The following is a 12,446-nucleotide window of genomic DNA, read 5'->3' as shown; positions in this document are numbered from 1 at the left end:
GTAAGTGCAGTGCCGATTGCGGGCCCTTCTAGGGCTAGTGAAGGACCCAGTAGTGCGTCCGGAGAGTCGGCCCTTGTGCTCGGGGGGCACGCTTCCTCCGATGACCCCTTGTGGGGCAGTAACGCGGTGTTGATATCTCCGCCGCCCTCGTGGGCCTGTGCTTCTGGGTCGTCGTTAGGCGGAGACAACCAAAAGAAAGTTCGACCTTCGGGTAACGATGCCTTCGGTTGGAGGCTCCAGAAGACGCCGGGTAGGTCACCCCTAAGGATGGATGTGGCCCTGGACCCCTGGCTCCCTGGCATGGAACGTTTTGAGTCGTTCCCGGCCCCCCTCACGGAAGTCCGCGAAGACTTCCTCCAGCCCTCGACCTCTGGCGTTCAACGCCCGAAGAAGTCCCCCGCAGTCCCCGCTACCAGCCGACATGCGGTAAACACAGTGTCGTCGGGTTCATCGGACGTTTATTCCTCTTCAGAGGAAGAAGTCAGGGTAAAACGCCGTCGTCGGAGGGAGCGGTCCAGGAGCGAACGTTCCCGTTCGAGGTCACGTTCTCGGTATAGCAGCAAGCGCTCCCGCTCCCCAGGGCGTAAGTATAGGAGGAGTAGATCTCCCGATGGCGCCTGGATCTACGTATCTCGAGACTCAAAGGTGCTTTGTTCCCCGGACCGCCGGTCCAGAGAGCCGTCGCCAAGGTTGCCGTCCTCTAAGCACAACCGTGACCCGCGCGACCTAGCTCGCAGGAAGGACCTCGCTAGAAGGCATAAGTCCTCGAAGCCTCCGGTTCACCCCGCCCAGCGGGGGGAAACACGCTTCTCGTCAGGGCGGCCTGGCCGAACCAGCCCAGCTGGTGCGGCCTTCGGGTCGGAAGGAATGGTTCCCGCTGTCGGGTCAGCCCACGGGAACCGCGTCCTCGGCACCCAGAGCCCTAGGGCGAACGAGAGTCCCCGCTGAACCAGCGATGCCTGCGTTAACCCAGGCCCCTGGTGCGGACATACCCGCGGATGAGATCCAGTACCTCGACAGGACAACGCCCCTGGCACCAAGAGCTAGACATCCAGTCGGCGTGCCCGGTAACCCAGCTCCCCGGCCCCAAGCCGAGACCTCGGCTGACGGAGGGGAGGGTTCCCCGACGGAGGACTCCGCCTATAGGAGAGTGGTTGGCCTTATCAGAAGGCACCACTAAATAGAGGAACCTATGGCTACGGACGAGGATTACTGGAGGTCGAGCCTATTGAGGATCATGCAGACTCCCTCCCAACCTAAGACGTCCCTAGCACTTCCTCTAGCCTGAGATCTAGTCCTAGGGCAGGAGTATGTCGACAAGGTAGTGGCCAGCAATGCCGAGGCCCCCAAAACCCAGAGTTCCTCGAAATTGCTCCAGGGCCTCAGAACCCAAAGCAAGGTCTATGTGCCAGCGGGACGACGCCCAGGCCCCTGTAAGGTGGAGTCGGCCGTCGACATCCTGAGTCAGGACGTCTCAGACGATAGAGCCTCTTCGGCCCCGGTCTGTTTCTCGCCAGCAGAAGCCTCCATGATGGAGGAAATGTCGAGGGACTTGGTGAACGTCTCCTCTTGGCTGGACTGGTGGGCTTCCACTTTGGTAGGTGTACAAGCCTCCTTCGACCCCGCGGACCCTGACCAGCAAGGCCTCCTGAGAGACCTCATTACCTCCGGGGGTAAAACCCTTAAGTTTTTGACATATCAGTCGCTCGCACTGACGGCTAACTGGGTGCTCCGGAAGAGAGACACTGTACTGGCGAAGGTGTCTCGGAAGGTGCCAGACAGGGAGGCGCGGGCCATTCGGAGCTTACCCTTGTGGGGAGAGTCTTTGTTTCCCCTGAAGGAACTAGAGGCCATCATGGAGAAGGTCTCGAAGAAGAAGGAGGCTAACATCCCCAGACCTACAGCTTCTAGGAGACCGCCCTACAAGAGGTCCGTCTCGGATAGTGCCGCGACGCCCCAAGCCTCTACCAGCACTACGAGGAGAGAGGCCCCCTCTTCCTCCTGGGCCGCAACGCCTCAGCCCCCCCGCAGGGGAGCTCCAGCGCCCTCAAGCTCCTTCAGGTCGGGTTACTCCGCCTCTAGGAGAGGCAGATCAGGCCGCTCCTCCAGAAGAAGATAGAGTGGGAGGCACCCTATCCCCGCCCAAGCCTCGGGTTGGGGGATGCCTCAGACGTCATTGGCAAGCATGGAAGGCTCAAGGAGCAGAGCCTTGGACTGTGTCCGTACTCAAGGAGGGCTACAGACTTCCGTTCTTAACGGAACCACCCCCTCTTATTCCGGCCAGCCGGACGGAATGGCTAGCTCCCAAAGACCCGTTAAAGAGGACCGCCCTTCAAGAGGAGGTATCCTCCATGTTAGAGAAGGGCGCCATGGAAGAAGTTCTTCTCCCAGGGCCAGGTTTCTACAGTCGCCTGTTCCTGGTAGAGAAAGCGACCGGGGGGTTGAGACCGGTTATAGATCTGTCAGCTCTCAACAAGTTCGTCAAGAAGACAGACTTCAAAATGGACACTCCGAAGTCAGTCCTGCTGTCCTTGAGGGAGAAAGATTATATGATGACCATAGACCTCAAGGACGCTTATTTCCAAATTCTGGTCCACCCCTCGAGTCGAAAGTTCCTCCGGGTGAAATGGGGCTCCCAGATCTTGCTCCTTTGCTTCGGTCTGTCAACAGCGCCCCAGGTGTTCACGAGAGTCTTCACGACTGTCTCAGTGTGGGCTCATGAACGAGGCATTCGCCTCATCAGATACCTGGACGACTGGTTGCTTCTTTCCGCCTCAAAGGTCCTCTTGGAGGAACAAGGGAGAAGTCTCCTCCAGTTTTGCAAGGATCTGGGCATCGTAATCAACCCGAAGAAGTCAAATCTATCCCCATCCACCAGAATGAACTACTTGGGAATGACATTAGACACCATTCGGGGAAAAACATTCCTTCGGAGGACAGGATAAGAAACCTCAGGCACATCATTCAGCCGTTCCTGTCAGAGCGCCCCAGGAGAGCGAAAGACTGGCAGAGGCTGATAGGTCACCTGGTCTCATTGGAGAAACTAGTTCCCCAAGGGAGGGTAAGGCTCAGATCCATACAATGGAACCTGAAGAACCTCTGGTGCCAGCTGGACTCACAACAGGTGCTAATCCCAGTCCTACCAAACACGAGACCCTCCCTGGAATGGTGGCATTGCCGGTCGAACTCACTCAAGGGGATGCCCTTCGGGACCGGCCCACCCGAGTTACTACTGTTCACAGACGCCTCCAACCAGGGATGGGGAGCCCATCTCCTCGATGAAACGGCACGAGGGACCTGGTTGGAAGGGGAGAGGCAACTCCACATCAATGTCCTGGAGTTGAAAGCAGTCCAGAAGGCGTGCCTACACTTCGCAAGTCTGCTAAAGGGAAACACCGTGGCGTTGATGTGCGACAACGCCACGGTAGTGGCATACATAAAGAAACAGGGAGGCTTGAAATCGGAGTTGTGCGATCTCACCATGGAGATTCTAGATTGGGCAGAAGAAAATCAAGTGGTGATGTTAGCAAGGTTCATTCCTGGGAAGAGAAACGTTCTGGCCGACGGCCTCAGCAGAATGGGCCAGATAGTAGGGACAGAATGGTCCCTTCTCCCAGAAGTAGCCAAGCTCATCATCCAACGCTGGGGTTCCCCGGTGATGGACCTCTTTGCAACAAAACTCAACGCCCAACTCCCAGTCTATTGCTCCCCTGTACCAGACCCGAAAGCAGCCTTAGAGGACGCCTTTCAGCACAAGTGGGACAATCTGGATGTGTACGCTTTTCCCCCTTTCACGTTGATAAGACAAGTGCTCAACAGAGTAAGGACAGCCTGAAACCTAAAGATGACTTTGGTAGCACCCTGGTGGCCGGAGAGAGAGTGGTTCGCGGACCTAAAAGACCTATCGAGTCAACCGCCGTGGCCTCTGCCCGCCAGGTCAGACCTTCTGCATCAGCCTCATTTTCTCAGGCTCCACGACAACCCACTCTCCCTACGTCTTCACGCCTGGAGACTATCGAGCGGCTCCTGAAGAAAGAAGGATATTCTTCCTCCACGGCTAAGAGAATGTCTCTATACCTGAGAAAGTCGTCAGCCGCGGTCTACCAGGCAAAATTTTCTGGTATTTCTTAGGGACAAGGTGGGAATGTCAATTCCAGCCATAAAAGGAGTTCGGGCCGTCTTAGGCCAAGTCTTCATCCTGAAGGGCATCGACCTGGGGGCCTCGAGACACATAGCGATGCTTGTTAAGAGTTTCGAGCAGTCCTGCCCCCCACAGGCGAGTAGGGTGCCCCAGTGGGACTTAGCCAAGGTCCTGAAGATGCTGTGTCGTCCCCCCTTTGAACCCTTGAAGGATATCGTAGACAGAGATCTCACCCTCAAGGCCGTCTTCTTGCTGGCCTTGGCGTCCGCTAAGAGAGTGGGAGAGATCCATGGTCTGTCATACGACGTTTCTCATTCGAAGGGGTGGAAAGAAGTATCCTTCAAGTTCGTGCCTTCTTTTGTGGCCAAGTCTCAGAACCCAGCAGTCTGGGATCCGAAGTTCAAGGGTTTCTCAATTCCTGCCATCCCTAAGACAGGTAATGCAGAAGATTTAAAATTATGCCCTGTACGAACAATTAGAAAATACCTGGAAAGAACAGCTCATCTCCGACCAGGCATCAAGAGCCTTTTCGTTTCCACAGGTATTAATAAGAAACAAGTTTCCAAGAACACCATTTCCTTCTGGTTGAGACAAGTTATTGCCAGAGCCTACAAGGAAGATGGCATACCAGTGCCAGGCACCCCCCCGGCCTCATGACATCAGGGGCCTGAGCACCTCCTTAGCCTTTGAGAAAAACATGGCAGTGGGGCAGATCCTGCGAGCAGGTACTTGATCGAACCAGTCAACCTTTACTGCCCATTACTTCAAGGACTACTCGAGGAAGTCCTTAGACGGGTTTTCCATTGGAACGGTAAAAGCCCCAGGCGCGATCAAGGCTAGTAACCGGTAGGCACAAGTGCGGTTTCCTCCCTCCTACCCAGTTACTTCCTTGCCTCTTCGAGGAATACTGACTGATACCATAGGATAACACATTCTTCACGACTACGCTACTGGAAGGAACGTCAGAAGAAGTTTTTCAAAGGGTGAGTACTTGACACTAACGTGAACTTTTGTGTAGTTACCCTCGCATCTGCTTTCTAGTAGGTCCCGTTATCCCTGGGCCTCTTGGCCTCTACGTCCTGGGTCAAGGGGTCAGAATAGCACTCCCGCCTCCTAAAGTGTAAGTCTCCTAAGAAAGTAGTTCGAGGTAAGTATTCGTGTTGGAACAAATAAAAAATTTTAAGTAATTTTTATTTTTCCTAACATACTTACCGAGAACTACTTTCGGGTAATGGCCCTCCCTTCCTTCCCCGAGTGCCTCTCTTCCCTTGCTAGCATTGTGCTAATCCAATAGAACTTACTGATGAGTTGACCCAGCCGGGCAGCGACCTACGATAAGCCTACCTTCGGGGCACATTCTTTAATGCCGGGGGGTATATAGGCCTCCTTAGAAAGCGGGGTGGGGGGTAATCTACGCAAAACTCTGGTCGGTAGAGAGGAGATTACCAGTAACTCCTAAGAAAGTAGTTCTCGGTAAGTATGTTAGGAAAAATAGAAATTACTTAAAATTTTTGATTTTCCGTAACTAGGTTACACTTCCCATCTCAACCACCCCGTAAGTCTTAGGATTAAAGTCAGTGTAACTACCCACTGCTAATGAGCGGACAAGATTTCCCTGCCACCCGCCAGTAACTACGGACACTTCGTTAGAAATTTTAAAAGCCATATTCCAGCTACGCTGAAAACATACTCCTTTTTAAGACTCGGGTTTGTATAGTTAGGAAAAATAAAAATTATTAAAAATTCGCAGTTTTCATTTTGAAGCCATTGGCCTGTAAAATATGAATTTAGGAAACTGTATTAAGGAAATGAAATTCACAGGGAGAGCCTCATGATTTATTAAGAGCTCTTGAATATATTACTCAATATTAGAATATTTTGTGGCCAAATTTCTAACTGATATGCATAACTGTTCCTACATGATGATAAAAATCTGAGTAAAGGACTCAAGTTGTATAGTTAGGAGAAATACGAATTATTTAAGAACACTGTCATATTAACTGCCTGTTAATCCTGTACTATATATTGTTGACAGTTTGTGGGTTTACACTATCAGCAAGCCATGTGTGGCACACTTTAGATACCAGTGAAGGTTCCTTACAGTCTGTTTTTGGCTTGGGTGCATTTCTTCCTGCATCTTACTCTTCATTATTTCTGTTTGTTCTTCCCCTGCTTATTTTGTCTGACTTCTGTAACTTTACCTTTTTGAATAAACCTTGGGTTAGGAGTAACTTTTAATATGAGCAAATCATTGACATACTACTGCTAGAGAGTTATTTGTTTTTTTGACTCCCCAGATAGTACTACATTGGATCCCTCTCTGGTTGTAGCTCAATTTCCTTTGCCTACCCATACGTCGAATAGTCTCACCTATTTCTTACACATTATCCTCTTTCCTCATACACCTGATAACGTTGAAGTAGCCAAAAATTCTTATTCATATAAGGGGTCAACTACTGAATTGTAATTGTTGAGTGGTCACTTTTCCCTTGATAAGGAAAAAAAGAGACTCATTAACTATGGTAGGCAGCTCTTCTGGTAGAAAGACACTCGAAAATCAAACTCTTGCTCTCCAGTCTTGGGTAGTGCCATAGCCTCTGTACTATGGTCTTCCACTGTCTTGGGTTAGAGCTCTCTTACTTAAGGGTTTACTCAGGCATCCTATTCTATCTGTTTTCTTATTAATTTTTCTCACTGTTGGAGCCCTTGGGCTTATAGCATCCAGGTTTTCTAACTAAGGTCGTAGCTTAGCTAATAATAATAATAAATAGCATACAAATTTGAATTGATTATTGTATTGGTCTGCGAGCAAAAATTTTGCTTAAAAGTTATGAATTGTTCAATAATTACCATTACATAATTTTGAAAATCAGTGTATATGTGTATTTATGGATGTGTGGAGCACATAAAGTGAATTTTCTTTTATTGTGGGAAAAATTGTTTCAGGATACAAGCATTTTAGGTTGTGAGCTCCATCTCAGAACAAATTTAACTTTGTAAACCAAGGAACTACTGTATTTCAGAGTTAAAAATGTTCTTCCAAACTCCTTGGAACCTCTTAAATATGATCTGTGCTCGTTTTAAACAATTCGATACTAAAAAAGATGTGCATGAAGAAAATTAATTTTGGCTGATACAAAACTAATCTTTTTTATATTTTTATGAAGCATGATCATATTTGGTATTTGTTGTTGATAACTGTATGTGTGTTCAGTTACTTATGGACTGCTTTGTTTATTAGGTAGGGCATGCCTTTGGGATCTGTCTATTACTGTACTAAAATTACTTGCGAAACTTTATGAATTGGGTTTGGTAAGTTATATTTAATTGTTACCATTTATTTCCAGTACATCATTAAATTTTGCATGGTTAACAATCATGGCGGGTATTTTTCAGCTGTTCGTCATAGAGAAGTGAAACGAGTAGCAGACATGGCTCCACGAAGAGGAACAAAATCAGTCAAGCGTCCAAGATCAGCTTCTGCCGGCAGGGATCCAAAGCTGTGTAAGTATTTTTTAACTTCAGTTTTAGTTTCTACATTCATGTTTGGTTACTTGCTTATTTACCATATTTATTTATGATTTTTTCTGAGGCCAGTGAGATGGGCAACCCAGTTCCATTGTAAACTTAGCCCTGAAGAACATGAAAAAGAGTAAAAAGAATTAATATGGGTATTGTTCAGTAATTAAGGAAGCAATAGACCTGCTTCTTGAAAGTAGAAAAGCTGTTTGAATTGTGAAAATTGGAAGTAGGCAAAGAATTTCAAAGATTACCAATATTGAGAAAGACGTGTAGTGTACCATACTATGAAGCTGTTAATTGAGGTTTTGATTCAAGTTGGCATTGTTATTAGAGCTTCATAGACCTCATTTATTGAAAAGGGTACCAATGTTTTAATTGGGGATAATTCCTTAAAAAAATTTATGATTATTGGGAGTTTGGATTCTATTTTGAAAATTGAGTTTTTCTTTAGAATCCTGTAAAGAACTCTTCTCTGAGTTATGCCATGTTTTGGACAGTCGCGTCGATTATTTTCTGCTGAGTTGGTCAAGTAGTTTCATAAATAGATAATCTAATGTCTGTTTAGGGTTGATGCATTATTATTTAGCGCAGTACCGTACAGAATGATAGTTCGCTAATACTTTAGTAGAACAACAGAATTTAGATTGAGAATCTATGTGTTATATGTCATGTTATTTATTAGAATTTGTGATACTATAATTTGTTTTTCTCCTCAGTGTAGTGTTTTGATAATCAAAATATCTTTCTGATACAATAAGTGGTAAAAATTACTCTACAGGCTTGAGAGCTCGCCATTGGGGTTTTCTATTTCGAAACCTCCAGCAAGCGGTTGATGAGATTTACCAGACTTGTGAAGATGACGAGAGTGTTGTCGAGTGTAAGGTAAGTAACTGTTAAACTGGAGCATTTCATTCCTTTTAACAATATTTATGTGCAGGTCATAAGTAAAGTGATTTACTATAGTTTTGCATGTAGAACCCAGCTTTCTTAGTCAATCCGTGGAGACTCCATTTACTCTTTGGTAGAACGATGTAGTTTAAGCATTTAGAGAGTTCTTATGATCTCGTCTAACTTATTCTTGAACTCTTTTACCATGTTACTGTTGACTACATCCGCTGGAAGTCTATTCCAAGTATTTGCTATTTTATATGTTAAGAAATTGCCACATTGAGTGGTGTATCTTTTTAATTCTACTTTCTTTCATATGATAATGCATGGAGATATGGCATACTTAAAACCATTCATAATTTGGGATTGAGAGGAGAGCTACCATTGTCCACTCAAGCACTTTTATCATATAGGTTTTTTCAAGTTAGTGTAGGTGAAACTGTCAGGAGGGAGGAGTTCCCCAGGTTAGTGTGCTAAGTGTAAGCCTATTTGCATTAGTCATTAATAGGATATTCTCTGTTATTCCCCAAGATATTCTCTCTACACTATTTGTAGATGATCTCTCCATATAATTTGCTGGAGCTAGAATGGCAATGGTTGAGAGAAAACTGTAACTCTCAATTGACAAAAATTATTTGGTGGGTTGATATGAATGGATTTGATTTTTGACAAGCAAAATTGTTGTTGTCCATTTCTGTGTCTTATTCAGAGAGTAACATCCAGAACCAGATATGTACATTAAAGATTAACAGATCCCATGTGTAAGTGAAGCTAGATTTTTATGATTAATATTTGATTGCAAGTTGACATGGATTCCTAACTTGAAAGTTCTAAAAGTAAAATTTCTTGAGGCTCTGAATATTTTAAAAGTTTTTGTCTCGTACTTCATGGTGGGCAGACAGTAAAACTTTTAAAGTTATAGAAGGCTTTAATTTCTTAAAGAATTAGCTATGGGGTCTAGGAATGAGAAGACAGATTTACTAGCAAAGAATGCTTCAGCTGAGTTGCTATCAGAAAGGTATTCCATCCTCTGTAATGATTATTTATCAAGCATTAAGAATTTGTTTTATGATAATTGGCAACAGCATTGGGATAGTTTAGAAGGAAATAAGATTAGTAAAATAACAAATTTTATATCTCCTTGGAGATATAACACAATACCCTAAAAGTGGGAGACTACTCTTTGTCGTCTCCGCGTTGGTCATACACGGTTAACACAAGTTGCTTTTGACTGGGCAACACCAGCCATATTGCAACGACTGTTTGGTACCGTTGACAGTGAGGCACTTGTTGATTGAATGCCCCACTTTTAGCATCTTAATAGATATCTGTTTGAGGCTCGAGGTGAAGATGGCAGGTTCACCCTTGCCAAGATTCTTGGACACGATGTGTCGTACTATGCTAGTGATATTTTTAGATTTATTCCAGAAGCAGGTCTTCTGAAAGCTATTTAACTTTTATAAGGAGATCTTTACTTTTATTGTTTTGAATTGAATTTCCTTTTATTTTTTATTTATAACAAATGATGTCAGGATCGGTGACCTTAGATGACAGGATGCCAGAGAACTCTCAATCAATCAATGAATCGGCGTATCGACTACATATTGTAGTGTTACGTACTGTACTGTAGCCTTACCCTGTCTAGTACGTAGTGTACACATGTGCACATATACTGTACATTTACTGATTTAATTACAAACTATTTATACTGTGATGGAAACCAAGTAAAATCATTATTAGGCTGTACTTGATAATTATCTGAGTGTAGGCAATGGGCAATGAGTTGCTAGGTTAGGTTAGGAGTTATCCCACCTTAGGGCAATAATTTGTGCTTTTCGCGCCTGTCTCCATCACCTGATCCTTGGGAAGAGTGGTTCCTGACTAATAATAATCTTGTTTGCGATGTGTAAGGCGAGTAAACTATCAGTGTGGTGATTCATTTGCTTTCTATTTTTTTTGCAGTATGTTGATATGTCTGTTTAGTGAAAGTTCATGCGTTAAAATTCATTGGTTTTAAATTTTCAGGAAACTATCTTGATACTTGAGCGTTATACTAGTGACTTCAAGAAGCTGATAGAATGGCTGAAAGTCAAATGGGAGTACGAGCACACACCCCCTCCTCAACGTCCAAACTCTGTGTCTTGGGAAATCCGTACCTCATCGTCTCCTGGAAAGGTAACTTAGGGAAGAGATTCTCAATAATGCATTCCATTCTGATGACTAGTTTAGCTTCTGGAAAATGTTTCATGTTTTGTTGTTTAGGCTCGCATTGTAGTCTTTATACTTCCTAGCTTTGGTAAATAAAAGTGCAGTTATATAAGTCAAGAAGATATTGGTCATCAATCTCAGACACATTGAAAGTCATTTATTCCTACACGGATACAAACCATTGTCGTTTATTAGGAGTATGATTTCAGCGAAGGTGGAACTCGGCTGTTGAGTTTTATGTGGTGTCAGTAGGTACTGGTAGGTAGCGGGGAATCCCCAACCACCCCACCAAGACCCTGAGTACCCACTTTTGACTTCAACTACCGAGCAGTACGGACATACGCTTGGTGGTCTTTAGTTGGCTGCTTTAATTTTCTTTTTTTTTTTTCTTTGCAAAGTATTTAGTTGCTGCTTGATTTCTAATGGAGAAACATAATGTGAACATGCAGTCCTGGCCTGGTGTCATTGGCCATAAATGTGACACCTTTATGAGCAGGATCAATGTTGATCTCCATTCCTTGTTCCCATCTTGGAGGTGGCATGACTGTTCGTAGGCATCACCCTTGTAGAGAGTAGGGAATAACTGTCACCACTGTGGGTTGGAATATGACAAGGAGGAAGAAAAAGTTGAAGTGACATTCTTCACTTTCAGGGTCGTCTTTGAGGGTGAAGAAATACGCTGGATCTCTGCTTTCACCCCAGTTATTCTACCTTCAGAGCCTTCTCTGGCCCTCTCCTTCGGAGGTATAGCAAAGAAGGAAGACTACCAAGAACTTCAGTATCCACTGGGTGTATGTGAAGGGTCTTACCTGATTCCCCCAGCAAACCAGGAAACCTCCACCTTTCACATCATAGCAAACCAGATGTTACTGAGAAGAGCGACCTAGGACTTTGCTCAAAGGTCTGTGGCCTTCCTTAGGTCTGAAAGGCATTCCTTCCATGGCAAGACTGGTGCAAGCTCTCGCTAGGACTTCACAGTCCCCCATTGCTACCTCTTCCGCCACTGCTGCTATGATAAAAAGTGTGTCTGACGTGACCCTTCCAGCCAGGTCTAGACTGCTGTTGGTGCATTTATTGGCAGATACTCACCTTTAATATTATTATTACTGTTATTAGCTAAGCTATAACCTTAATTGGAAAAGCAGGATGCTATAAGTATAAGGGAAAATAGCCCAGTGGGAAAAGGAAATAAAGAAAGATTGAATAGTGTGCCTGAATGTACCCTCAAGCAAGAACTCTGTCAGCTTCTGGCAAGGAGTTCTTCTGTGAAAGATGTCATAGAAGGGGTACTTCTCCGGTCGAAGCCTTTGTTCAACTGATGGCAGACATTCTTGTCTACCTCCGCCAAGAGAAGCTCCTTTCAGTCTCAGCTGTGAAAGCCAAGTCTTCAAACTGAAAGGCCTAGACCTTTCCTCATCTTGGGAAGTGACAGTGCTGATGAGAAGCTTCAAGCAACCATGCCTGCCAGGAGAACTCGAGCCACCATGCCTGCCAGGAGAACTCGAGCCACCAGCGTAGATTGTCCCTCAAGAAGGCCCCTTATGAACCTTTACAGCAAGTATCAGGTTAAGGCCTGACTCTGAAAACAGTGATTTTGCTTGACCTGGCCGTGGTGAAGTGGCTGGGAAAAATTTACGACATGTATAATACAGTATTAGACATTCTGAGGGACTGAGAAGTCTCCTTT

At 45.4% G+C, this 12,446-nt stretch overlaps 1 protein-coding gene across 3 annotated transcripts in view; it reads left to right on the top strand.

The window, feature by feature from the left end:
* Positions 1-12,446, top strand: part of ssp3 (short spindle 3) — a 177,572-nt gene that overhangs the window by 29,297 nt on the left and 135,829 nt on the right. For all 3 annotated transcript variants that reach the window (XM_068388744.1, XM_068388742.1, XM_068388741.1), the window contains exons 4-6: positions 7,538-7,645; positions 8,442-8,545; positions 10,577-10,726. In XM_068388744.1, the coding sequence (XP_068244845.1) occupies positions 7,538-7,645; positions 8,442-8,545; positions 10,577-10,726 (362 nt within the window). The remainder of the gene's footprint in view (positions 1-7,537; positions 7,646-8,441; positions 8,546-10,576; positions 10,727-12,446) is intronic.

This window comes from Palaemon carinicauda, chromosome 15 (assembly GCF_036898095.1).
Source record: "Palaemon carinicauda isolate YSFRI2023 chromosome 15, ASM3689809v2, whole genome shotgun sequence".
Lineage (NCBI taxonomy): Eukaryota > Metazoa > Arthropoda > Malacostraca > Decapoda > Palaemonidae > Palaemon > Palaemon carinicauda.
The sequence above is the reverse complement of the archived record's forward strand: the minus strand, read 5'-3'. Positions and strand labels throughout refer to the sequence as shown.